Source organism: Acartia tonsa, chromosome 15, assembly GCF_053477335.1.
Source record: "Acartia tonsa isolate MP-2025a chromosome 15, ASM5347733v1, whole genome shotgun sequence".
In the NCBI taxonomy this organism is placed as follows: Eukaryota; Metazoa; Arthropoda; class Copepoda; order Calanoida; family Acartiidae; genus Acartia; species Acartia tonsa.
In genome coordinates, this window is record NC_137274.1 from 7,888,516 (window position 1) to 7,916,096 (window position 27,581).

Here is a 27,581-nt window from a genome sequence, read left to right on the forward strand (position 1 = left end):
TAATAAAATTAATACCAGTTTTGTTAGACCGGGCCATCGGCCCCTCGGAGCTTACAACACTGGTTTTAATCTTATATTTTTTTATTCTAATATCCGCGGAAGGCTGTCTATAATACGATGCAATCAATAGCTATTACAATAGCTATTTGAGAAAGACTAAACTACATAACTTTTGTGTCACTTTTGAGGAAGACGATTCCTATATGACGTCATATAAAGGGAAAAAAGAAAAAGGGAAGGGGGGAAGGAAATCTCTTCAAAATAGAGATGGGAGAAAATAGAATCGTCTTCCTCAAAAGTGACACAAAAGTTATGTAGTTTAGTCTTTCTTAGGGTTTGGCCGGATATCCGGTATGGCCGGTTATCCGGCCGGATATCCGGTCATTTTCAATATCCGGCTGGATACCTGTTATTAAAACTATCCGGTTACATGATATCCGGCAGATTTTTGACACCGGATATCCGGTAATTTTCCGGATATAGAACGTTGGCCAGATATCCGGCCGGAACCGGATATCCGGCATTAGGAATCAGCCGGATATCCGGTATCCGGCCAAAAAAGTATCCAGCCCAACCCTAGTCTTTCTCAGTTTTTTTGCCTATCCTACTGATCTAGAGAGGAAGGGGACACTGGACTTTAAATTTAACTGGTACCCAAAGTTTTATAATCCTACACATTATTGGCTCAAAAACTTTTAGGGCACTTATTAAACCTTGTTTGGTTGGTATAAAGTAGATGGAGCCTCCAACTTTTTAATCAATAATTTAAATCTGCATGAGGGGTAATTTTGTCTATCAACATTGGGGATATATATAAATGTATCATCCATTGTCTTTTCCCTTAAATAAAGTTATTTTTAAAAGCAAAGCTTTTCTATTATTAGGGTCCGTCCGTAACGGTTAGCTTTTTTCGTTAATTTAGGTATGTTAGAATTGTCCTATCGAAGCAACTCTATAATCAAGTCCTAAAAATGTAAGTATGTCCATAAACATTATCCTTTATCAAGAAGTTTTTCAACAAAATATTCTGATTATTCAGTTCTGACACTATACAAGTGTTAATGTCCGTTTGTCCTACTGTTTCAGTGCTTCGCTTTTATGGATGTTTTCATCCTTGTTTTTTAAAATCTAATGAGTCACCATTTCTGTAGACTAAAATGATTGGTTAAAAAGTAACTGCATTAATTGAAAGTACCCAAAGTTTTAAAGCCAACGTATAAGATAAAATTTTGAATACCATAATAATTTAAAGTCAAATTACCCCCCCCCCTTCCTTAAATTTCTAAATATTTTTTGGACCAAATTTGAGCATTTTCTAAAAAAAAAACATTTAAGAATATAATTTAAATTCATTTATTTTTATTTTCTGTTTGGCTTCGAAACCGATTATTATCCGGTGGATTACAACCGGTTCTTAGCCCTACTGAAAAATTATGCATAGCATCGTATTATATACAGTTTTCTACAGTTAAAAAAATGTACAATCATAAGATTAAAACCAGTATTTTAGTCTGTGCCTTCGGCATCTCGGGGCTAAAAAAAAACTGGTCAAATCTTATAATTGTACATTTTTATATCCGCGGAAAGTTGTTTATAATACGATGTAATAAATAACTATTACTATGTTATAAATGAGAGTAAATTTTACTGAAATTTTTACTAATTTTACTAATTTTTCTTTGCATATATTTTTAATTACAGAATGTTTGAAAAAAATATGAGCTTCAATTTAATTTTTTCTAGGTTAAGAGGATGTCTCATCACACCCCCCCCCCTTCGTCCATAAAAAAAGAAATTTGGGGACTTCCCCCATTTTAGAAGAGGATTAAAACCGGTTATAAAGTTGGAACCATGTTAAAAAAATCATGAATCGCTGTGGGGAGAATTTTCCACAAATAAAAAAAAATAATAATATCCCTATTTTGTAGGCCCAATGGGGCTAACAAAACTCTAAATAATTAAATTTTTACTATCCTCGGAAATCTGTCTATAATATAATACGATAAATAACTACTGCAGTATTACATTTGAACTGGAGTTTAAGCCATGCTTAAAAAACATGTATCGTTAAAAAATTTTAATATTATTTTAGAATCTACGGACAATTAATTTTATGTTTAAAAAAGAAGTTTTAATAGTTATCTATCGCATCGTATTATAGATATAATTCCGCGGTTATGATACATGATTTTTTGGTATGGCTAAGAACCGGCTCTAATCCAGCGGATATTAACCATTTTCAAAGCAACACTGACAAAAAAATTTAAATTATTATTTTTTTTAAACATTCTGTAATTTTTTACAACCTTCTAATATATATATAAGGCAATATTCTATCATTTAATTGCATTTTTAAAAATTTTTAATATTTGAAAAAAAAGTTCCTTAAGGGGTAGTTGCACGAAATGCATTTGAACTTAATTTAGTGAACCGCATATTTTTTCCTGGTTAATGGGTTAAACTAAATTTATATGGCATATATCTGAAAGAATTTCAATTTTCTACCACGTAGTTTTCAAAACATCAAGACTTAAAAATCATCTTTTTGTGATATATGCAATTTAAAAAGACGATTTTTAAAACTTAAAAACTACGTGGTAGAAAATTGAAACTCTTTCAAAAATATGCCATGTAAATGTAGTTTAACCAATTAACCAGGAAAAAATATGCAGTTCACTAAATTAAGTTGAAATGCATTTCGTGCAACTACCCCTTTGATGTTTTTTAAGGTGAGGTTAAGTAAATTTTAGCAAAACCCCGCAGGGCTAGTGCTTCAAATTAAAGATAAAAATTCTATTTTCAAAACCAAAAGAACTCTAAAGGGTTAAGACAATGGACAATCAATTGATATTCATCCCCAATGTATGATAAACAAAATTATATTACTAAAATTATTAATTAAAAATCTTGGTCTCCAAATGAACCGATCAAAATTTAATATTTTTTTTAGCAAACGAACAAGATAAAATTATCATAAACTTTCGGTACCAGTGTAATTTACAGTCCAATTTAATTTTCCATTATCTTAATCCAACAAAAGATTTTTATCAAAAAAAATTTGAAGATTTTTCAAAAAAATTTTGAGGATTTTTAAAATCAAAAAAATATTTTTTCCTTAATTTTTTCTAAAACTACTTTTTTTTACTAGTTTTTCTTATTATCTGTTTCTCTTTTTAAGCTAATGAATAATATAATATATTCTTTTTACTAAATAATATCATTAAATATAAATGAAAGCTTTCAAAATAGATTTTATACATTTTTATCATGTAAGGTTTTAGATTATAACTTAAGGAGAAGGGATGTCTATAAAAATGAACACCAATACATGAATAAAATCTTTGAATATTTTTAAGTAAACATTAATAACAATATTAAAAGAAAATCCCAGCTTTAAAAAGCTAAAATTATAAATCTTTAAAAAGAAAAATGTTAAAGATAGTTACATAATAAGATATTAATTGGTGTACCTGAACCTGGATAACCTCTAGAGGACAGGTACACCACAAGGTCTTATTCTAGTGTACCTGAACCTGGATAACCTCCAGAGGACAGGTACACTTCAAGGTCTTATTTTAGTGTACCTGAACCTGGATAACCTCTTGAGGACAGGTACACCACAAGGTCTTATTTTAGTTTACCTGAACCTGGATCACCTCTAGAGGACAGGTACACCACAAGGTCTTATTTTAGTGTACCTGAACCTGGATAACCTCTAGAGGACAGGTACACCACAAGGTCTTATTTTAGTGTACCTGAACCTGGATAACCTCTAGAGGACAGGTACACCACAAGGTCTTATTTTAGTGTACCTGAACCTGGATAACCTCTAGAGGACAGGTACACCACAAGGTCTTATTTTAGTGTACCTGAACCTGGATAACCTCTAGAGGACAGGTACACCACAAGGTCTTATTTTAGTGTACCTGAACTTGGATAATCTCTAGAGGACAGGTACACCACAAGGTCTTATTTTAGTGTACCTGAACCTGGATAACCTCTAGAGGACAGGTACATCACAAGGTCTTATTTTGGTGTACCTGAACCTGGATAACCTCTAAAGGACAGGTACACCACAAGGTCTTATTTTAGTGTACCTGAACCTGGATAACCTCTAGAGGACAGGTACACCACAAGGTCTTATTTTAGTGTACCTGAACCTGGATAACCTCTAGAGGACAGGTACACCACAAGGTCTTATTTTAGTGTACCTGAACCTGGATAACCTCTAGAGGACAGGTACACCAAAAGGTCTTATTTTAGTGTACTTGAACCTAGATAACCTCAGAGGACAGGTACACCACAAGGTCTTTAAACATAGGGACCAAAGCTAGAAAAGTTTTAAAACCAAAAAAATATGAATTTTTGTAGTTTAACATATTATGATTCTACACTTAAAATGCAATAAAAATCATTTTAAAAACCCACCTTCTTATCAAGTTATAAATTAAAATTGAAAATCACAATTTTAAATTTTAAAAAAATTAAGCTGTATTATTTTTTTGCTTTCTTTGGGTTATTTAATTATTAACACACACATAAAGCAAATAAAATATCATTTTAAGTTTGGATAGCAATTCATTTTCAGTTTAATTTTTGTATTACAAGAACATTTCATAAAAGATATTTTGTTAAATTTTACTATTTCTTATTTAGTATGGCTTTAAAACTGATCAATATCCGCTGTATTAAAACCGGTTCTCAGCCATACTGAAAAATCATGTTCAGCATCGTATTATAGATAAATTCCCACAAATATTACAATAAAAACCCCAATAATATTATACCAGTCCCTTTGAGGCTAACAAAACTGGTTCTAATCTTATAACTTTTCATTTCAATATATATCCGTTGAAAGCTGTCAATAATACGATGCGATAAATAACTATTACATATTCAAACTAAACAATATACATGGAGAATTGAGAAAAAACATTATAATGGGAGTTTTGAAGAGATTTAACACCCCATCCCAAATATATTTCTATTTGAGATTAGAACTTGTAGGGGGGGGGGGGAGGGGGTTGAAATTTATAAGTAAAAATAAACATATTTTTATCTCTGCTTTTCCCAAAAGTGTCTTTAGAGCAATGATCCCCCCCCCCCTCTACAGTTTTTACCCATGCAAAACCTTGCGGGTAAAAACCTAACCTAACCAAACCTATGTAAAAAAACTACCCCCCCCCCATTTTTAAAATAAAGAGTGTATAGGGGTGGGGGATTCTTTGCTCAACTAGCCACTTTCAGGGAAACCGTCTTTTAAATTTCTATTTATAACTTTAAAACATGTCGGGAAGGGACGCTGAGGTGGATTCTTAAAAAAAATTTGCCCCACTAATCGCTTAGTGGGGCAAAATTGTTTTCGTGAAAAATCCACCAAAATCACATTAAAAATCTACAAAAATTAAACAAAATCATAGAAGGGTTATTAACATAAGATCTTATTTATTTTTTTGTAGATTTTTTATTTGATTTTGGAAGATTTTTCACGAAATCGAAAACAATTTTAAGAATTTTTAAGAATCCACCTCTGGACTGTAAATTACACTGGTACCCAAAGTTTTAAAACCACATTATCTTATTTGCTGGTTAAAACAATTTGGGTACTTTTATTGAATTTGATTGGTTGGTTCCATTATCTTAGACGTACCCAAAGTCTAAATAAATAAATAAGATAAAGTGATTATAAATCTTTGGATACCAGTATAATTTACGGCCCAATGTCCCCTCCCTCCCTATTGTATACTTGTATCTATAATATTGTATCTTCTTCGTTTACATCAAAATCTGAAAAAAAACATGATTTGATTACATATAACTAGCGGCTACACTCGATCCTAGATGCCTCTAGGGGCACTTGGGAAAATTGAATTGAATTTTTTTTGGGGGGGAGGTTCATTTTTTTCTATGGGCGATTTCTCTTGGGAGGGTGGTGGTACCTTCCCTCCAAATAGTTATAAACCTTCCTGGGACCTATGAGAAGCTACACTGTAAATGAGAACCACATCGATTCAGCTATTAGCGAGATCCTTCAGTACAAACAAACAAACAGACAAACAACCTGTTACTTTATTATAAGGATAATTGGAAAGCTTTTTGAAATATATTAAGCCAAATATATATTATTACTTGGATGTTGCACCAGATTTTTATCTACTCTGATAAAGGGATGCGTGCAGCTGGCTAAAAGTATGATACTCCCCATCCACCCCTTTTACCCTGCCCCTCCACCCCTACTGGATGAACCAACTGACAAATAAATGAGGTCCATATTAGCTAAATTGGTGACAAATTTTAATGAAAGAGAGAGAAAAAGAGAGAGGGAAAGTAAGAGAGTGAGAGAGAGAAAGAGAGAGAGAGAGAGAGAGAGAGAGAGAGAGAAAGAGAGAGAGAGAGAGAGAGAGAGAGAGAGAGAGAGAAAGAGAGAGAGAGGGAAAGTAAGAGAGAGAGAGAGAGAGAGAGAGAGAGAGAGAGAGAGAGAGAGAGAGAGAGAGAGAGAGAGAGAGAGAGAGAGAGAGAGAGAGAGAGAGAGAGAGAGAGAGAGAGAGAGAGAGAAAGAGAGAGAAAGAGGGAAAGAGAGAGAGAAAGAGAGAGGGAAAGTAAGAGGGAGAGAGAGAGAGAGAGAGAGATAAAAAGAGAGAGAGAGAGAAAAAAAGAGAGTGAGAGAGAAAAAGAGAGAGGGAAAGTAAGAGAGAGAGAGAGAGTGAGACTAGCAGACTGACAGACGGACAGGCAAAGTATATTAAAGAGTAGCAATGCTACTTAAAACAGCACCCACCTGAATCTGGGTTGTTTAGAAAACCTGGGCATTCTTTGGGAAGGATGGCACAGGGGGTGGGGAGGCAAGGTTAATGTTGCTCATATTACTATCCTGAAACATTACACCAGGGTTAAACATTTCATCATATAGGACCAGGGAAATCTTGAGTTGAGTGTTCAAACATGTCAACCACTAATCTTAATATACAAAATAATTAATTTTGAGTATTATCATTGGGGATGTACATCAATATTTTGGTCATTGTCTAATACCTTTAGATCCCTTGGTGGGTTCACTTAATGATTACATGAAGGGGAGAGGTGTTCTGATATTCTGTTAGATAAAGGACAGAAAAAGCTATATTTTGCAAGCTTTTCTGTCCTTCATGTAGCAAATCTTGCAAAATATAGCTTTTCTGTCCTTCACCTTGCAAAATCTCACAAAATATAGCAAAATCTCACAAAATATAGCAAAATCTCACAAAATATAGCAAAATCTCACAAAACATCCAAAATCTCACAAAATATAGCAAAATCTTACAAAATATAGCTAAATCTAACAAAACATAGCGAAATCACATAATATAGCAAAATCTCACAAAATAAAGCAAAATCTTGCAAAATATAGCAAAATCTTGCAAAATATAGCAAAATCTTGCAAAATATAGCTTTTCTGTCCTTCACCTTGCAAAATCTTAGAAAATATAGTAAAGTCTCACAAAGTATAGCTAAATCTAACAAAACATAGCGAAATCACAAAATATAGCAAAATCTCACAAAATAAAGCAAAATCTTGCAAAATATAGCATAATCTTGCAAAATATAGCTTTTCTGTCCTTAATCTAACAGGATATCAGAACACACCTTACAGAAGCCCTCTTACCCCAGCCCTAAATCTACCTGTGCACCTTCAGGAGGGGTGGCAACTGCTCCATTTGTCCCCCCATTGGGGAAACTGTGCAGAGGGGAGGTGGAGCCACCCTCCAGGACAGTGGGCGGAGCTATGTTAACACTAGTGGCTGTGCCCTCCTCCATAGTTCTAGATAGATAGATAGATGAATTAATAAAAGGATGTACATGCTCTCTACCATAGTTCTAAATATATAGTTAGCTTTATATGTAAAATTGAAAAGTAGATTGCTACATGTGTGGATCTGTAAAAGGATATCAATCTAATATATTTCTAAAGAGATTGATAGATAGCTTTATATGTCGATTGATAGATAGATAAATAAATTAATAGATGGATATTTCCCCCCTCTACCTTAGTTTTCAATATATAGATAGTTTAAAATATATAAATAGATAAAAAAAATGCAGAAATCTATCTTAAAAAATAGCCAAAAAATCATGTTTCCTTTGTTTCATCATTTCCTTCATATGGATGGATGTACTGACATTTCATAATATAGAGTTTCTTCGCTACTGAAAATAAACTTACCCTGACAGTTCGTTGTTTAGTTCTTGAATAACAGAATATGCTTCGGCATAGTACTGGGCCTACAAAATCAAAAAATATAGTGATAAATAACAATTTAAATGATTTTTATATGTCTCTAAATAATATTTATAAGTAATTATAGAATCAAAGTTTTTCTAATTCAATAGACATAGTAAATCTAAATAGTCCAATTTCCCCCATTTTTTATCAAAATTAAAACAGGAATTTTTGCAGACAGAAATTTTGTTTTCATTTTGTTATGTACTACGTATGGGCGACGAAATTTTAGGTCATGTTAAGAAGTAGGGGAAGTTAAAAGATTTGGGGGTAAATTGTTTTAAGGAAAAATGCATTAAAAAATATTTTTTATTTGTAAAACTAACATTTTTATTGCAACAAAAAGATATCTAGTGTAATCTGCTCTTCTTTATGTTTTACTAGCGGCTACGCCAATAGAGGCCTCTAGTGGCACTTTAAATGTTTTATTTTAAAAATAATACCATACCTAAGTATCTATGTTGCTGTCAAGTCTCTACGATACCTTGCTATGTTGTGTTCGAGTCTTTATAGGTCAAAAATTTTCTCTTGGGAAATTTTCCCGGGACCTATGAGAAGCTACCCTGTTAAGGAGAGCCCGATCGGTTTAGCGGGTGGCGAGATCATTCGGTACACACAAACAGACAGAGAGACAAACAGACATCCTGTTACTTTATTTTAAGAATTTTTTAATTGGTTGAAAACATACATTATTCTAATAAAAAAAAACTAAGAAATATTTAGCAATATCCAGTTTCTTGAGCACTTTTTCCAAACTTTGACTTTAAAAATCTCTGCTATTAATTGATGTAAAAAAAAATATTTTTATATATTCTGATGTGATAATGTATAGAGTCTAACCTGAGCGGCTACAAAGTCTTTGAGATGGCGGAGATGGTTTGTTTGGGTGTTGGACAGGCCTTCCATCAATAATCTGGTCATCTCAGCCTAGATAGATAGATAGATAGATAGATAGATAGATAGATAAATAGACAGAAAGATAGATAGATAGATAGATAGATAGATAGATAGATAGATAGATAGATAGATAGATAGATAGATAGATAGATAGATAGATAGATAGATAGATAGATAGATAGATAGATAGATTGATAGCTAACTAGATAGATAGATAGTTAGACATATAAATATATAGATAGATAGATAGATCAATAAATAGATAGATAGATAGATAGATAGATTGATAGCTAACTAGATAGATAGATAGTTAGACATATAAATATGTATATAGATAGATAGATAGATAGATTGATAGCTAGCTAGATAGATAGATAGTTAGACATATAAATATATAGATAGATAGATAGATAGATAGATTGATAGCTATCTAGATAGATAGATAGTTAGAAAGATAAATAGATAGGTAGGTAAATAAAAAGAGATAAATATAAAGATAGATAATTTTCTACCTGTCTATCAAACTCTGCTTGACAAATTCTGAGCTCATTTTCTGCCTAAAACAAAATATTTAATACAATCAGGAAACTAAAGGGATAAGACAATGGACAATAAATTGAAGTACACCTCAAATCAACCCTTACTTTGATTTTTAGTTTGAAAAAAAAATTTAGGTGTGGATTTTTTTCTAAGGGCAATTTCTCCATGGCGGAAAGAGGTACCCTCCCACAAAATAGTTATAACGTTTGACTATTTTTATTCAAGTGATGAACCAATATGGTTCTCCTTTACACTTTAGCTTCTCATAGGTCCTTGGAAGGTTTATAACTTTTTGGGGGGAGGCAAATATCACCGTCTTAATTTTTCTTTTTAAAACTGATATTATAAATGTGTCAACTCCCCCTCTAGAGGCCCCTATCAAGACTCTACTATATAGTCGAAAAAAACGACAAAGCTAAATTCTATTAAAACTGTGTCGAAAATGATTCATGTGACATAATAAAATAAGGGAGATGAGAGGAGAAGTGGGAAAGAAAACCCCGAAAAAAGAGATGGATAATCCTCATCTTTTATTACGTCACACTGATCATTTTTGACACAATTTTAACACAGTTTGGGCCCTGTCATTAAGACTATATAGTCGAAATAAACCATTTAAATTGCCAAACACCCAGACTTCCTTGATAAGTTGTTATCATTTTATCCTGCCGTTTTTGAGATCTTAGATAGTAAGAAAATGCATGATAAACTACATTTTTAAATTATAAGTCAGACATGGAATTAATGCCTTGACCCATAAACAGGCGTATTCTATCAAAATAGGACTTTGAGACAAAGAAATTTGCAATCAAAGGGTTGGTTGTCAGCTGTATGTTAATTTTCCCCAAAAAATAGGCCAAAACCTTTTCTTGAATCAGCCGTTTTGATGTCTTAAGTGACAAACTTACATTCAAATAAGTCAGTTAAATATATGGATAAAAAAAGAATGACAACATCCATAAAAGCAAAGCTCTGAAATGGAAGGACAACGAACATTAGCACTTGTAGATTGTCAGAACTGAATTAGCAGAATATTAATGCATTAGTACAAACAATATCGTAGGTAAATTTGTTGCAAAACTGCATAAATAGATGATACTGTTTAAGGACATACTTACATTTTTGGGATTTGTTTATAGAGATGCTTCGCTCATAACATTGTACCTTGTTGTAATAGGAGTCAGTTTTCAAAAAAACCCAGAAAAATCGTATTATTTTAACATACAAAAAACGACATGTTTAAAATGGTATTGATTATAGAGTTGCTACGCTTTCTAAATTGTACCTAACTACTACAGGAATCATCATGCAAAGTTTTGAATCGATAGGACAATTCTAACCTGTTTAAGTTAACGAAAAGAGCTAACTGTGACGGACGGACGGACGGACGGACCGACCCTAATTATAGAAAAGCTTCGCCTTAAAAAATATGGGGTATGTTAAAATCTACATGGGTTTAAGGGCAGAGGTCTAAAGGGATAAGACAATGGACGATAAATCTCCAACAATCATAAAGAGAATAATTCGTTGAAACGTTTTAACCAGCCAATCAAGTATTGGACCAACATTTTTTTTCTCAAACTTATGGTACTGGTATAATTTACAGTCCAATGTCCCCTCCCTCCCTGGATTGAATAAGGTGAGTAAAAAAAAACATGCTTTTTAAAAATATTAAAAGTCCCTTTCATGGCAACGCCTATTAAGGTGCGTTTTTTTGTATTTTCACGGTAGTTTTTCCCATATTTATAACCAATAACCTAACATAACCTAAAATTACCTATGAAAAGCTACTGTGAAAAACGACGAAACGCCCCTTAAGAGGCGTTGCCACTAAAGATACTACACCCAATCAAACAAACTAACAAGGGTGGTTATGTTGATAACTAGCGCAGTAATAACAAGCAAATAAAACTTTAAAGCAAAATATTCCTTATGATTAAAGGGGTGAGGGGTTGAATTTGACCACCCATCCTCCCATATTTCATTTCAATTTTAAAACGAATTTTTTTTAGGGGAGGAGGGGTTCCTTTTTATTCTAGGGGTTATTTCTTTTGGGAGGGTGTTGGTACCCTCCTCCAATAAACCTTCCCAGGACATATGAGAAGCTACCCTGTAAAGGAAAAGTATATCGGTTCAACGTTCAGCGAGATCCTTCGTTACAGACAAACAAACACACATCCTTTTATTTTATTATAAGGACTACGGCTTCGTACTTCTTTTTTTTGGGGGGGGGGGTGGGGTGTCTCACCGCCAAAGAAAATAGCTTAAAACCATCAAAGGACCTGAAGATATATTCCCTAAAGAGTAGAATCCAATCGGTTCAGTGGTTACCGAGATCTTAAGGGACAGACGGACACACGGACAGACATCAAGCTACTTTGTATTATACTAGCGGCCACCCCCCTATAAGTTTCGAGAGGCACTTATGGTAGAAGGGGTAAAATTTGAGTTTGAGTTTAAGGGACATCTTTTATTTGAAGGGTGAAGCTACCCTCACCAAAATAGTCAAAAACCTTTACTGGACCTCTAAGAAGCTTCAGTGCAGCGGAGAAACATATCGGTTCAGTGGTTATCGAGATCCTTCGCTACAGACAAAAAAAGCTTACTATTTTATATAATAGGAAGGATATACGACATTGAGCAGCTTTGATATTATTCAAAGGACATGCATAAAGTAGAGATCTTAGGGGATAAGATGAAAGACGATAAATTGATGTACATGCCCGATAATGATAAACAAAATTCACCCTTCTGTAGATAAATTTAAACCAATAAATTATGATTTGATGAAAGTACACAGAGTTTTTAAGTTAGTGAATTAGATAACAATTTATAAAACTTTGGGTACCAATGTAATTTATATTGAAATATACTCTCCCTTCATATATGTGTTTCATAAGGGTTGCGCTAGAGTAATGGAGGGGTGGTCACCCCCCAATCTTTCCGAAATTGCAAAATAGTAATTTATCGCATTGTATTATAGACAGCTTTCCACGATATCAAAATGAAGAATTATAAGATTTAAACCAGTTTTGTTAGACTCTAATGGCCGAAGGCCCGAGCTAAAAATTGTGGTATAAATTGTAATAATTGTCTGTAATATGATGCTATACATGATTTTTCCATATGGCTGAGAACCGTTTAAGGGTACAATTTACCAGTAGGGTATTTATGACCATTTGAGAGGGGGGGGGGGTGGGGGCTATGTTGCAACCAATCTCTCCCCCAACCAAAAAGGTCCTGGAAGGTGGTGGGGAGGGGTGGTAATATAGATATAACTATAACAAGGATGACAACATCCATAAAAGCGAAGCTCTGAAACGGTAAAACAAACGGACATAACACTTGTATAGTGTCAGAACTGAAAAATCAGAATATAAATAAATAAGAGTTAAAGCATAATTGTGAGTAAATTTGTTGAAAAACTTCTTGATACAGGATAATGTTTATGGACATACTTACATTTTTAGAACTTGATTATAGAGTTGCTTTGCTTATAATAATGTACTTTGTTGTCCTAGGAATCAGTAAACCAAAAATCAGAACAATCGGATAATTGGATCACATACAAATTAGTTGTAAAAAATGTAAAAAATCAACATGTTAAAATTGGACGTACGGACATTTTGGTAATGATTATAAAGTTGCTACGCTTGCTAAATCGTACCTAACTATTACAGGAATCACCATGCAAAGTTTGAAATCGATAGGACAATTATAACATGCCTAAATTAATGAAAAAAGCTATCCATCTCAGACGTACGGACGGACGGACGGACCGACCCTAATTATAGAAAAGCTTCGCTTTAAAAAAAACTAATTGTGCTCTTTCAGTTAACTACAACTAAAATAGTTTTAAAAAAACAATAAAATATTAAAAAAGGGGGTAGTTTTGTTACTTATAATTAGTGATCCATAAAATCTGATCAAAAAGTTCAGTAATTGTCAGTAATAAATAATAGTTATTTCTCGCGTCGTATTATAAACAACTTTCCGCGGATATAAAAGTACAAATATAAGATTAAAACTAGTTTTTTTTAGCACCGAGATGACGAATGGTTTTAATCTTATGATTGTACATTTTTATATTCTTACAAAACTGGATATAAAACGAGGCTAGACATAGTTTTTCATATAGATGAGAACCGGTTCTAATCCACCAAAAATTAATCGGCTTTAATGATTACGAGAAAGACCTATTCATGTGTTTTTTTATTTAACGATCAATACTCTAAGTAACTAAATATTTTAGCAAGGACGTCCAAGCTTTTCATTTTTCATAAAATGAGGTCTTTCAAATATTTGAGAAGGGGAGTAATATAATAAATTTCCAAAAATACTAAATACATTTCATTCAAAACCGTTTAATATCCGGTGGATTAGAACCGGTTCTCAGTCATACTAAAAAATTATGTCTAGCATCGTATTATATCCAGTTTTCTGCGACTATAAAAATGTTCAATCATAAGATTAAAACCAGTTTTTTTTTCAGCCCGTGCCTTCGGAATCTTGATTGTACATTTTATAATCGCGGAAAGCTGTTCATAATAAGATGCGAGAAATAACTATTCCTTGCTTGGAAGATACTTTTAGTGTAACTACCCCCTTTTAGGGTGAAAAATTTGGTCTTGTAGCTGTCTATAGTGCCCTAGAAAAATGGGGATAAACGCCAATGCTTATGGCATACTTATTCTATAGACGTCAGGAAATACCGTGTACCCCATATCTTTTCTATGGAGTTTCCCTTCCCTTTCTCTTTTTTCTACTATGACTTCAATCGAATGGGTAGGCCAAAAGCTGTGACAACTATCCCCATTTTGCTAGGGCACTAAACACAGCTAACTAAAGGTTGTTGGTGGTAGCTTTCTATAATGCCCTAGCAAAATGGGGATAAATGTCACTGCTTTTGGCCCACCTATTCTATAGACGTCAGGAAATACCGTGTACCCCATATCTTTTCTATGGGGATTTTCCCCTTCCCTTTCTTTTTTACTCTACAATGTCTTGAAAAGAATAGGTAGGCCAAAAGCTGTGACATCTATCCCCATTTTGCTAGGGCACTAAACACACTACAAAGGTGGGTCTTTAACTAAAGGTTATTGGTGCTGTTTACCTGGTCCAGCATGGCGCGTGGATCCACTCCCTCTTTCTAAAGATAGGCATATTAGTATAGTAGAAAAAAATTTCCAAGGTTACAAAAAATTTCTCACGGTTCCAAAAAAAAACCATGCTTCCTAAAAATTTCCCATGCCGCGTGGATCCACTCCCTCTTTCTCAAGATAGGCATATTAGTGTAGTAGAAAAATATTCCCACGCTTTCTAAAAATTTCCCATGTTTCCTAAAACTTTCCCATGGCGAGTGGATCCACTCCCTCTTTCTAAAGATAGGCATATTATTATAGCAGAAAAAATTCCCACGCTTTCTAAAAATTTCCCACGTTTTCTAAAAATTTCCTATGGCGAGTGGATCCACTCCCTCTTTCTAAAGATAGGCATATTAGTATAGTAGAAAAAAAATTCCCACGCTTTCCAAAAATTTCCCACGTTTCCTAAAAATTTCCCAAGGCGAGTGGATCCACTCCCTCTTTCTAAAGTTATATTAGTATAAAAGAAAAAAAAATTTCACTCTTCTTAAAAATTTTCCACAGTTTAAAATAAATTCTCCCGGTTCCTTAAAATTTCCCACAGTTCCTATACATTTTCTATGGTTCTTGAATATTTCCCATGGTTTCAAAAAAATTTTGCTGCACTAATTATAAACATATTTGTCACTATTTAATTGAAATAAAGCCAGTATATTTATATTTTTTCCTACAGTTTAAAAAAATTTCCCACGGTTTCAAAAAAATTCCCATAGTTGTAACACTTACCTGAGGTTGAGTGGCAAGTCCACGGGCTTTCTTCACTTTGTTTTTGCAGGCATCAAGATCCAGCCGTTTGTTTTCAAGTATCTAGATAGATAGATAGTTAAATACTTAGATAGATAGAAATTTTGATAGGTATATAGTAAGATAAATATTAAATATATATCCCCCCTGCTTTAATTGTATTTAAAAAAAAAAAATTGGTGGGGGGGGGGGTATTATTTTTTTCTAGACCGATTTATCTTTCGAGATTGGTGGTACCTTCACCCAAAATAGTAAAAAACATACCCAGGACCTACCCAGAAGCTACCCTGTAAAGGAGAACCATATCGTTTCAGCGGTTAACTAAATACTTCAGTACAGACAGAAAGACTAGCGGCTTCACCCCAAGAGGTATTGGAAAGTCCCCCTCCTATATAGAATTGTTAGTTCGTGATTTAAAAAAAAGTTTGTCCTACCCCTCAAGAAATAGCCTAAAACCACCACAGGACCAGTAGGTATATTCCCTGAAGAGTCCAACCCAAGACATTAAGCTCCAGACAGACATACCGACGGAAAGACAGACAGACAGACGGACAGACAGGCAGATGGACAGACAGACAGACAGACTTACAGACAGGCGGACAGACATATAGACGTACAGACAGAAAGACTGACAGACAGACAGACAGACAGACGGACAGACGGACAGACGGACAGACGGACAGACGGACAGACAGACGGACAGACGGACAGACGGACAGACGGACAGACGGACAGACGGACAGACGGACAGACGGACAGACGGACAGACGGACAGATGGACAGACGGACAGACGGACAGACGGACAGACGGACAGACGGACAGACGGACAGACAGACGGACAGACAGACGGACAGACGGACATACGGACAGACGGACAGACAGACGGACAGACAGACGGACAGACAGACGGACAGACGGACAGACGGACAGACAGACAGGCGGACAGACAGATAGACGTACAGACGGACAGACAGACAAACAGACGAATAGACAAACAGACGGACCGACAGACAGACAGACAGAAAGACAGTTGGACAAAAGACAGTTGGACAAAAGACAGACAGACAGACAGACGGACAGACAGACGGACAGACGGACAGGCTGACAGACAAACAGACGGACAAACAGACAGACACACAGACGGACAGACATCGTTCTACTTTGTATTGTAAATCACCTTTCTCTCTCTCATTATATTTTTCATCTCACCATCCATAAACCTAAACAGGGAAAATAAGGGATTAGACAGTGGCCAATAAATATATGTGAATCCCCAATGATGATACACAAAATTATCCCTTCTGAGGATTAAAATTAATTGTTGAAACGTTTAAACACTCAACTTAATGAAGAAGGAGAAAAAACTTTTGATTGAAGTAAAAACAGTAACTTCGGTAAAGTGGCCCCAAAAAATGACGCCATACAATAAAATTTACCAATGAGAGGCCAGTATACACTGTATTTGACCAATAGTAAAATTTATACTGGCCTCTCAATAGTTATTTTATCGTATGACGTCATTTTTTGGTGCCACTTTACGCTGTTCCTTCCCATGGTAACAAAAAAATCTTACTGTACTAAAAAAAAATTCCCATGGTACTAAAAGAATTCCCTGGTACCAAAAAAATCTTACTGTACTAAAAAAATTCCCATAATACCCAAAAAAATCCTATGGTACCAAATAAAATCTCACATTACCAACAAAAATTCCCATAGTACCAAATAAATCTCACTGTACTAAAAAAATTCCCATGATTCCAATGAAAATCTCACTGTACTACAAAAAAATCCCATGGTACCAAAGATTTTCCCACGGTCACAAATAAAATTCCCACAGTCAGACTTACTTTTGTAGAGGAGAGATAAGAGCTTCATTACCACCAGAAATATATTTCTTCTCGATCTGTCCAAGCCTAAATATAGATAGACAGATAATTATTCGTAGATTTTTCAAATATTTTTTCGAACATTTTTTTTTTAAAATTAAGCGATAAATAATAAAGATATTACTGAAAAAGCACAAAAAATCGCGGATAGATGTTTTTATTGCATGGATCTAAAGGGTTAAAACAATGGCCGATCAATTAGTGTACCTCCCCAGTGATGAACCATAGAATTACCCCTTCTGTAGATTAGATTTAGGGGTTGGAACGAAAGAACACTTAACTTATTGAAATAACCAATCAAAAGTCCCCATAATATTATTTAATAAGAAAACATTATTATAAAACTTTATGGACTAGTGTAATAAACATCCAATTGTCCCCTCTCTCTTTGTTTTTATTGTCTATTACTTTAGTTCAGATAGGGTTAGGTTATTTTAAAATGTAAGTAGTCCCGCAGGGGTTAGGCATAAGAATAATAACCCTATCATATAAGAATCATAAATAAAAAACAAGAATGACAACATTCATAAAAGCGAAGCTCTGAAACGATAGGACAAACGAATATTAATAGTTGAAGAGTGTCAGAACTCATTAATCATAAAAGTATAAAAGTCGAAAAAATTCTAGGTAAATTTGTAAAAACTTTTGAAATACAGGATTATGTTTTAGGACATACATACATTTTTACTACTTGATTATAGAGATGCTTCGCTTATAACTTTGTACTTTGTTGTCCTAGGATTCCAAAAATCGGATCAATTGGACAATTATATCATACACAAATTAGTTGTTAAAAAAGTTAAAAAATCTACGTGTTTAAAATGGACGTACGTACAGAAATTCTGAAAATTTGGGGAAAAATCATAGAAGTCAAAAAACCTTTAAGAAAAATTAAGTGTCTTTTAATGTATGACTTACTTATTGGTCATTTGTATTATATGACGTCATTTTTTAGAGGAAACTATACGCTGTTTGAGAGGCCAGAATACAATTTACCATTGGTCAATTACAAAGTATACTGGGCTATCATCGGTCATTTGTATTATATGACGTCATTTTTCATTGTTTCATAGCCTCGCTGCTAATAAAATGGCTTACTTTTGTTCAGTTTGGCCGACCCGCACCAATGCAGCCCCGTAGGGGGACCTCACCCCAAATTCATTGCCAGCTTCGATCATGTCGTTTCCCAGATATTCCAGGTTGGTTAACCTAGATAGATAGGTGGATAGATTATTAGTTATCTCTCTCTTTCTGTCTGTCTCTCTGTCTGTCTGTCTGTATATCTGTCTATTTGACTATCTATCTGTCTATATATGTCTCTATCTATCTGTTTATCTATTTATCTATCTATCTATCTATCTATCTATCTATCTGTTTATCTATTTATCTATCTATCTATCTATCTATCTATCTATCTATCTATCTATCTATCCATTATTCTATCTATCTATCTAGATATATATATATATTTGGCTATATGTCTATCTATCTGTCTATCTTATATATCTTATATATCTCTGTATCTATCTGTCTATGTACTTGTCTGTCTATCTTTCTCTCTGTCTATCTATCTGTTTATATATCTGTCTTTCAATATTTCTATCTGTCTGTCTATCTGTTTATCTACCTGTCTATCTATCTGTCTGTCTGTCTTACTATGTACATCTATCTGTCTATCTATCTATCTATCTGTCTATCTATCTATCTATCTGTTAACTTACCTTTCATTTTTAAGTCCAATTTTGTCAACGGGAACATTATCAAAAAATAGAGATTCGGCTCTAAAATCAATTTACAAAATATTTTCAACATATCAAAGTAACAGGATGTCTATCTGTCTGATTGTATGTCTGTCTGTCTGCCTATATATAATTACTACCCTCCCAAGAGAAAAAATATCCCCCCTCAAAAAATAAACAAATTACACCTCAATCCTATCATAAAGTGCTTCTAGAGGCCTGTAGTTCTAATATTAAAGTATCCGGATGTCTGTCTGTGTTTAGCGAATGATATCTTTAACCGCTGGATCAATTTGGTTCTAAAGTGTATTGACTTAATATAATCAAATATGTATGAAGCAGCTTATAGTGTCAAATAAAAATGACGTCATACAATACAAATTACCAATGATAGGCCAGTCTACATTTTACCATAGGTCAATTACAATGTATACTGGCCTATCATTGGCCATTTGTATTGCATGACGTTATTTTTTATTAGGCACAAAAGATGCTTCAAAGCGCACGTCTCCTTTTACGAATAGTTTTTGGAAATTAAGTTGGGTTATCTGCTGTACAACTTAGGAAATTAGGGAAGAAATGGGTAATCAATTTTCGGTTGATCTTGAAAATGTTTTTTTGTTCCTTTGGGCTGGATTCGGTATGAGGACAGCGGCTGTGCCATTCTTTATCTTCTCTGTATAAGACTAAATTAGATAGATAGATAAATAGATAGAAAGATAGATAGGTAGATAGATAGATAGATAAATACAGGGTGTCCGTTGCAAACTGTTTCTTTTGAGCTATCTTTAAAAAGTAAAAAGGATTTGGCAGCCTGCTACTGACAATTTTATAGGATAATAATTAAAAATCCACAAAATAAAGAGGAAAAAATCTACGAGGCAGTAAATAAGAGGTTGATTTTTGCGACTGACACCCCGTAGATAGATAGATAGTTAAATTACTTCTTTTTTTGGAGATAGATTGATGAATTTTACAGAGAGAGAGAGGGGACAATGGGCTGTTTATTACACTAATACCCAAAGTTTTATATTGTCCTTTCTAATTCGTTGGCTTTCGGGACTTTTAGTGAATTCTGATTGGTTGGATCATTAAGTTAAATGTCCAAATATCGCAACTATTATTTGTAATCTACAGAAGGGGAAATTTTATGTATCATCATTGGAGATGTACATCAATTTATTGGCCATTGTCTTATCCCTTTAGATCCCTTAGGTGATTGCGGGACCCAAACTTCAATAATTATAATGGTACCCAAACCTCTTACCTTGCAGTTGTCAGTTTTGATCTCCAAGTTGACAAGATGTGGGTCCAGGTCAGTCTTCTCTGCCTTACCTAGCTTCTCCTCGGTAAACTAGATAGATAGATAGATAGATAGATAGATAGATAGATAGATAGATAGATAGATAGATAGATAGATAGATAGATAGATAGATAGATAGATAGATAGATAGATAGATAGATAGATAGATAGATAGATAGATAGATAGATAGATAGATAGATAGATAGATAGATAGATAGATAGATAGATAGATAGATAGATAGATAGATAGATAGATAGATAGATAGATAGATAGATATATAGATAGATAGATAGATAGATAGATAGATAGATAGATAGATAGATAGATAGATAGATAGATAGATAGATAGATAGATAGATAGATAGATAGATAGATAGATAGATAGATAGATAGATAGATAGATAGATAGATAGATAGATAGATAGATAGATAGATAGATAGATAGATAGATAGATAGATAGATAGATAGATAGATAGATAGATAGATAGATAGATAGATAGATAGATAGATAGATAGATAGATAGATAGATAGATAGATAGATAGATAGATAGATAGATAGATAGATAGATAGATAGATAGATAGATAGATAGATAGATAGATATATAGATAGATAGATAGATAGATAGATAGATAGATAAATAGATAGATAGATAGATAGATAGAAAGATAGATAGATAGATAGATATATAGATAGATAGATAGAGGTTGACAAGATAGGGGTCCAGGTCAGTCTTCTCTGCCTTGCCTAGTTTCTCCTCGGTAAACTAAATAGATAGATAGATAGGTAGTTAGGTAGATAGATAGATAGATATATAGATATATAGATAGATAGATAGTTATATAGATAGATAGATAGATAGATAGATAGATAGATAGATAGATAGATAGATAGATAGATAGATAGATAGATAGATAGATAGATAGATAGATAGATAGATAGGTATTTATACAGATAGATAGATAGATAGATTGGTGTATAGATATGTATAATCATGCATATCATTAAGCAAGATTTTGTTCAGAGGTACACCAAAATAATATCTCTATTGGCGTTCCGAGAATATTTGTATCAGATTGGCCATCTAGGGTTACAAGTATAGTGTTAGAAGCACAGCTACTCTAAAATTAACTTTATCAGTCAGTCCGTAACTCTATGGGAAATTTTACTTTCTTGTCTTAAGATTTCTTGTCCATCTGTCATACCGTTTCAGAGCTTGTATGTATATATGTAGCCCTGATTCTCTGAAGTTAGGATTCAGATGCACGAGGAGATTGGAGATGAGAATCCTTTGGCCAATCCTAGATTGGTAAGCTTCGCGCACAGCTGAGTGCATTCTATGTTACATTACAAGCTGACCTGCAATTATCGTGGAAGCTACTCAATTATTACATCACCCTGGCCTAGAGTTTTGGCAGGTGTTCCATATTAGACCATCCTAATTAATGGCACTCTCATATGAATGAGGAGCATGGACGAGGGAAAGCACGATTACAGTTGCTTGATAGGTAGGATCCTAACTTCCTACAAATCTCCCTCCTTACAACCTAAGGGCATCACAGGGAAGGTTGCGTGATTATATTCTGACAAACTGCAACAGCATTTGTCATCCAAGTGCAATATCTATGAGGGGACTTGAACTCGGATTTTCCCAACCACAGTGTAGTGCGCTAACCACTACTCGCTTTTATGGATGTTGTCATCCTTGTTATTATGAACCTGTTTATGAACCAAGGCATTACCTGTTTGGCTCTGTTGAACACAACTGAAGCTTCCTCTTGAATGTGCACTTCCTAAAATTCATTATTTTTAGTGAAGATTCCCATAATTGAAAATCGCCAGGGACTTTAAGGGATAAGATAATGGATGACAAGCCACAGAACTTCCCCAATGATTATGAACAAAAGTACCCCATGTGTTTTTAATATGATAATTATTAGATTTGTGATTTTTTCCATTTAAGTTTATGTTGAAATTATCTATAATACAAAGTAGCTTGATGTATGTCCGTCTGAAGCATAAAATCACAGTAACCACTGAGCTGATTGGGCTCTAATCTTCAGAAAATACACCAACTGGTGTCATGTGGTGGTTTTAAACTATTTTCTTGAGGGGTGGGACACCCGCAACCCCCCACCCCAAAAAAAAAAAATGAAAATTCCCCCCCTCCTAAAAAAAATTGTTTTAGGCAGTTACTTCACAAAATTAACAGCGCAAGAAATTTTTTTTATTTATTTTTTACCTCTTGGGGCATAGCCCCTAGAAGCTAGGGGCGAAGCCACTAGTTTAAAATAAGAGGGCATAATTTTTTCATCTTCTTTGCCTTACCCCTACGGGCGTCATAACCCTGCATAACCCTACAGGGGCTACCTAAACCTAAACCTAACCTAACCTGTAAAAACTAACAATCTATTTATACTAAAAATTAAGGAAAAGGGGGTTTTGTATTTGGAAGTCTAAATAAAATTTCAGTATAAAGGTTTAATGCTTTATACTCCAGTGGAATAGAACCGGTTCTCAGCCAAACTGAAAAATTATGTATATCATCGTATCATATCCAGTTTTCTACGAATATAAAAGTGTACAATCATAAGATGAAGACAACTTTTTTAGTCTTTGCCTTCGGCATCTCGGGGCTAAAAATCTTTTTAATCTTATAATTGTACATCTTTATATGCGCAGAAAGCTGAGCTGGATCTTTAAATCATTTTAGTGGTGAGCCAGATCGGGAAGAGCCAACTTTCCATTAATATGAGAGCACAGCATTTTATGAAATGCCGCGCTGTGATTGGCGGAAATTTGGCTCACCCCGATCTGGCTCACTAAAATGATCTAAAGATCCAGCTCTGTTTATAATACGATGTGATAAATAACTATTCTAATATTTTTGAATCTGGTTTGCTTAATATGGACATACTTACATTGAAAGTCTTGATAATAGAGATGCTTTACTTATAAGAGTGTACCAAATTATTGTCCATGAAATCAAAATTTTTAAAAAATATTTTTCGTTGAAACCAGGATGATAGCATCCATAAAAGCAAAGCACTGAAACGGTAGGACAAACGGACATTAACACTTGTATAGTGTCAGAACTGAATAATCATAATATAAATGTATCAGAGTCAAAGCGAAAATGTAAGTAAATTTGTTGAAAAACTGCTTGATACAGGATAATGTTTATGGACATACTTACATTTTTAGGACTTGATTATAGAGTTGCTTCTCTTATTACATAATACGGACGTACGGACGGACAGACCGACCCTAATTATAGAAAAGCTTCGCTTTTAACAAGGATGATAGAATCCATAAAAGCAAAGCTATGAAACGATAGGAAAAACAAATAGAGAGTCAGAACTAAATAAGTAGACTATAAATGTAAAAGTCTAAACAAAATTGTAAGAAAATCGTTTGAGGTCATACTTACATTTTTAGGACTTGATTATACAGATGCTATGTATTAAATGAACTAATTGACTTTCTGGTAACGATTAAAGAGTTACTACTCTTCCTAAATCGTACCTAATCGAATTAGGATTCATCGTGCAAAGTTTGAAATGGACAGGACAATTCTAACATGTCTAAATTGAAGAAAATAGCTAACTGTAGCACTGTAAAAGCTAACCGTTACGGATGGACGAATGAACCTAATTATAATATAGTTATTTCTTTCACCGTTTTATAAACGGCTATAATATAGAATGTACAATTATAAGATGACCAGTTTTTTAGCCCCGAGGTGCCGAAGTTTTAATCTTATGATTGTACATTTCTATATTCGTAGAAAGCTGGATATAATACTATGCTAGACATAGTTCTTTCGTATGGATGAGAACCGGTTCCTATCCACCGGATTCGAATGAATACGAGAAAATTTATACTTAATTTCTTGTAATGACTAGAGAGTTGCTACGCTTACAAAAGTGTACCCAATTGTTAAATGAATCATTATAGCAAGTTTGAAGTGAATAGGACAATTCTATCATGCCTAAATAAACTCTATACCTGAACTGTCTGAGTAATATAAGAGGTGGCATCTGTCAAAGTTTTCTTAAAGTTGTCCATTTTTAATTTGTTTGTTAACTCTGAAATAAAAAAAAGGATGACAACCTCCATAAAAGCGAAGCTCTGAAATGGCAGGACAAACGAACATTAGCACTTGTAGATTGTCAAAACTGAATAAACTGAATATCAATGCATATGTCTATACAAAATTGTATGTAAATTTGTTGCAAAATTGATAAAATACATGTTACTGTTTAAGGTCATACTGACGTTTTTAGGACTTGATTATAGAGATGCTTCGCTTATAGCACTATACCTTGTTGTAATAGGAATCAGATGAATAGGATATTTCTAATATTAAAAATTTGTTGTCAAAAATGTAAAAAATCAGCTTGTTTTAATGGACATCCGGACTTTCTGGTAACGATTATAGAGTTGCTGTGCTTTCTAAGTCGTACCTAACTGTTGTAGGAATAAGCATGCAAAGTTTGAAATCGATAGGACAATTCTAACCTGTTTAAATTAGCCAAAAGAACTAACTGTAACGTACGTACGGACGGACCGACCCTAATTATAGAAAATCTTCGCTTTAAAAAAAAACAAGGATGACAACATCCATAAAAAGCGAAGTTTAAAAATTATGGATGGATAACCGGCAAAAATGAATTATAGAGCAGTGTCATAAAAATAAACATTAAACTTAAATCAATAATGAAACCTTTCACAAGTTATAACGTGAAAATATAGGACTCGATCTATCGCCCTTAAAAAGAACACAGTAATTGTGTCTGACTGATTATGACGTAACAAAAAAAAATTAGCCAATGAGAGGCCGTTATTGACCAATGGTAAAATTTATAGTGGCCTCTCATTGGCTAATTTTTTTTTGTTACGTCATAATCAGTCAGACACTATTACTGTGTTCCTTAAAAAAAAGCAAATCTTAATGAAACTTTGTGGAAATATGTAAAATATGAAATTATTTAATTCCTAAAAATTTCAGCCGTCTATCTTGAAAAGGAGCCTAGAAAATCACGTTTCCCATAAAACGTTTGAGGTGGACATACAGACAGACGGACATTTAAACTTATAGAGTAGCTTCGCTACTAATAAAGAAAAGAATGACAACATGCCTAAAAGCGAAGCTCTAAAATCATAAGGAAGTATAAAGTATCAGTGACTCTTGTAGAGTGTCATAACTTAATAAGTAGAACATTAATTTGAATGTCTAAACGAAATTGTACTTAAAATTGTTGCGATATTGCTTAATTACGTAGGATACAGTAAAAGGACATACTTTCATATTTATGATTTGATTAAAGAGATGCCTTGCTTATGATATTTTACCTTATTATTTTTAAATGTACGTACGGACTTTCTGTTAACGATTATAGAGTGGCTACACTTTCTAAATATCACCTAATTATTATAGGAATCATCAGGCAAAATCTTTTAAGGGATCTAAGGGGATAAGACAATGGCCGATAAATTAATGTACATCCCTAATGATAACACACAAAATCAGCCCTTCTGTAGAGAATATTACAATTACACTCAACTTAATAAATTCAATAAAAGTCACCAAAGTTGTTAAGCTAACTAATAAGAAAATTTTATAACAAAACTTGTAATAAAACACCGAGTGTCCCCTTCCAGAATTTATTGATCATTATTTCCAAGTATCGCTTGACCCATTTTTTTGAGAAAAGCCCGTCCGTTAATCCGTAATGCTGACGCAAAGCCTTTCTATAATTTTGGTCTGTCCGTCCGTACATCCATCCGTTCGGAACGGATAGCTTTTTTAAAAATAATTTAAGCATTATATATAGAACTGTCCTATCTATTTCAAACTTCGCATGGTGATTCCTGTAGTAGTTGGGTACGATTTAGAAAGCGTAGCATCTCTATATACTCTCTACTGCTGCTAGGTCAGGCGCGCGACATAAATAATTAGAGTAGGGGGAATGCCTTAGAACATAAACAGGCGCAGCTCATTACCATGCACAGTTAGGACTTATCAGACAAAGGTCGTGCAATCAAAGGGTTGGTTGTCGCGGTAAAGTTAAAATTACAATTTAATTTACATTGATAATACATTTAAATTACATTAATTTTACATTATAAATATATTTATTTACATTGACAAAATAAGAGTAGCTCTCAGAGAAAGAGGAGATAATGGGCTGTTTATTAATCTAGTCCCCAAAGTTTTATAAAAAACGTTTAAACAACTTTGGGGACTTTATTAAATTTTGATTTTATAAAGTTGAGTGTTCAAATGTTTCAACTACTAATGAGAGATGGGGTAATTTTGTGTATCATCATTGGGGATGTACATCAATTTATGGGCTAATGTTTTATCCCATTAGATCCTTTGGTAACTATTACTACAGGGCCTATAAAGTCAAACTCGACTGTCCTTAGGCCCAATTTTAATTCATTGTTCTTTAATATATATTTACAAGTTTCATAAATGATATAAAGACACTCAACTTAATAAAGCAATCAATCAAAATTCACTGAAGTCCTTGAAGTTATTAGGTCAATAAATAAGAAAACGTTATTATAAAACTTTGGGGACTAGTGTAATAAACAGCCCATTATCCCCTCTCTCTCTGATATCAATAACTTTTTTTTGTACTTAGCTGTCGCCAATACTATATTATTATTAAAACAAACTTAAGATTCACTTTTGTTGTTTAAAAAAAATCTTTATTTTTCACTATCAGAATAGTATCATGTATATCAAATGGTTTTTCGTTTGTGTGTGTGTGTGTTAGTGTGTGTTTGTATGTGTGTGTGTGTGTGAATGGTGGGCCTCCATGAAGGCTGTGTGTGTGTGTGTGTAAGGCCAGAGCAGCCTCACATGACTAAAGGAATGACTGCCACTGGATACTGGAAAGTAATACCACAGGGATTTGCAGGGATAAGACAATGGATGAGAAATCAACCCCCCCCCCTTCACTTTTCAATTCCAAAAAGTCAACTTTTATATTAAAATGAGGAAAAGAAAGGGTTGTGGAATGATTGAATAATTGTTATCCTCTCCTTCCCTGGCT

The 27,581-nt window shown here is 33.8% G+C and overlaps 1 protein-coding gene across 3 annotated transcripts; it reads right to left on the bottom strand.

Moving 5' to 3' along the window:
* Positions 1–1,127: 1,127 nt before the first annotated feature.
* On the bottom strand, positions 1,128–24,598 carry EndoB (SH3 domain containing GRB2 like, endophilin-B). Of its 3 annotated transcripts, none has more exons than XR_013875334.1 (16): positions 24,523–24,598; positions 22,257–22,307; positions 20,476–20,562; positions 19,833–19,894; positions 19,191–19,250; positions 18,568–18,678; positions 17,431–17,496; positions 16,761–16,803; positions 15,565–15,645; positions 14,808–14,843; positions 9,667–9,711; positions 9,098–9,184; positions 8,201–8,259; positions 7,668–7,798; positions 6,779–6,871; positions 1,128–5,787 (listed from the first exon to the last, which is right to left on the bottom strand). XR_013875334.1 is itself a non-coding variant. In XM_080149555.1 (16 exons), the coding sequence occupies exons 1-15, from the start codon at positions 24,580–24,582 to the stop codon at positions 6,794–6,796; spliced, it is 1,065 nt and encodes a 354-aa protein (XP_080005681.1). In that variant the 5' UTR covers positions 24,583–24,598; the 3' UTR covers positions 1,128–5,787; positions 6,779–6,793. The 3 variants fall into 3 exon arrangements, 2 of the variants coding, with proteins under 2 accessions (XP_080005681.1, XP_080005683.1); XM_080149555.1 differs by having other exon boundaries at positions 7,660–7,798; XM_080149557.1 differs by lacking the exon at positions 14,808–14,843 and having other exon boundaries at positions 7,660–7,798.
* Positions 24,599–27,581: the final 2,983 nt, after the last annotated feature.

Coding starts and splice junctions, on each gene's coding strand:
- EndoB (XM_080149555.1), bottom strand. CDS start 24,582: ATGGACAACTTTAAGAAAACTTTGACAGATGCCACCTCTTATATTACT. Junction 19,251..19,832: donor ATACCGAATCCAGCCCAAAG/GAACAAAAAAAC, acceptor AATTGATTTTAG/AGCCGAATCTCTATTTTTTG. Junction 9,185..9,666: donor AAGCAGAGTTTGATAGACAG/GTAGAAAATTAT, acceptor CTATCTATCTAG/GCTGAGATGACCAGATTATT.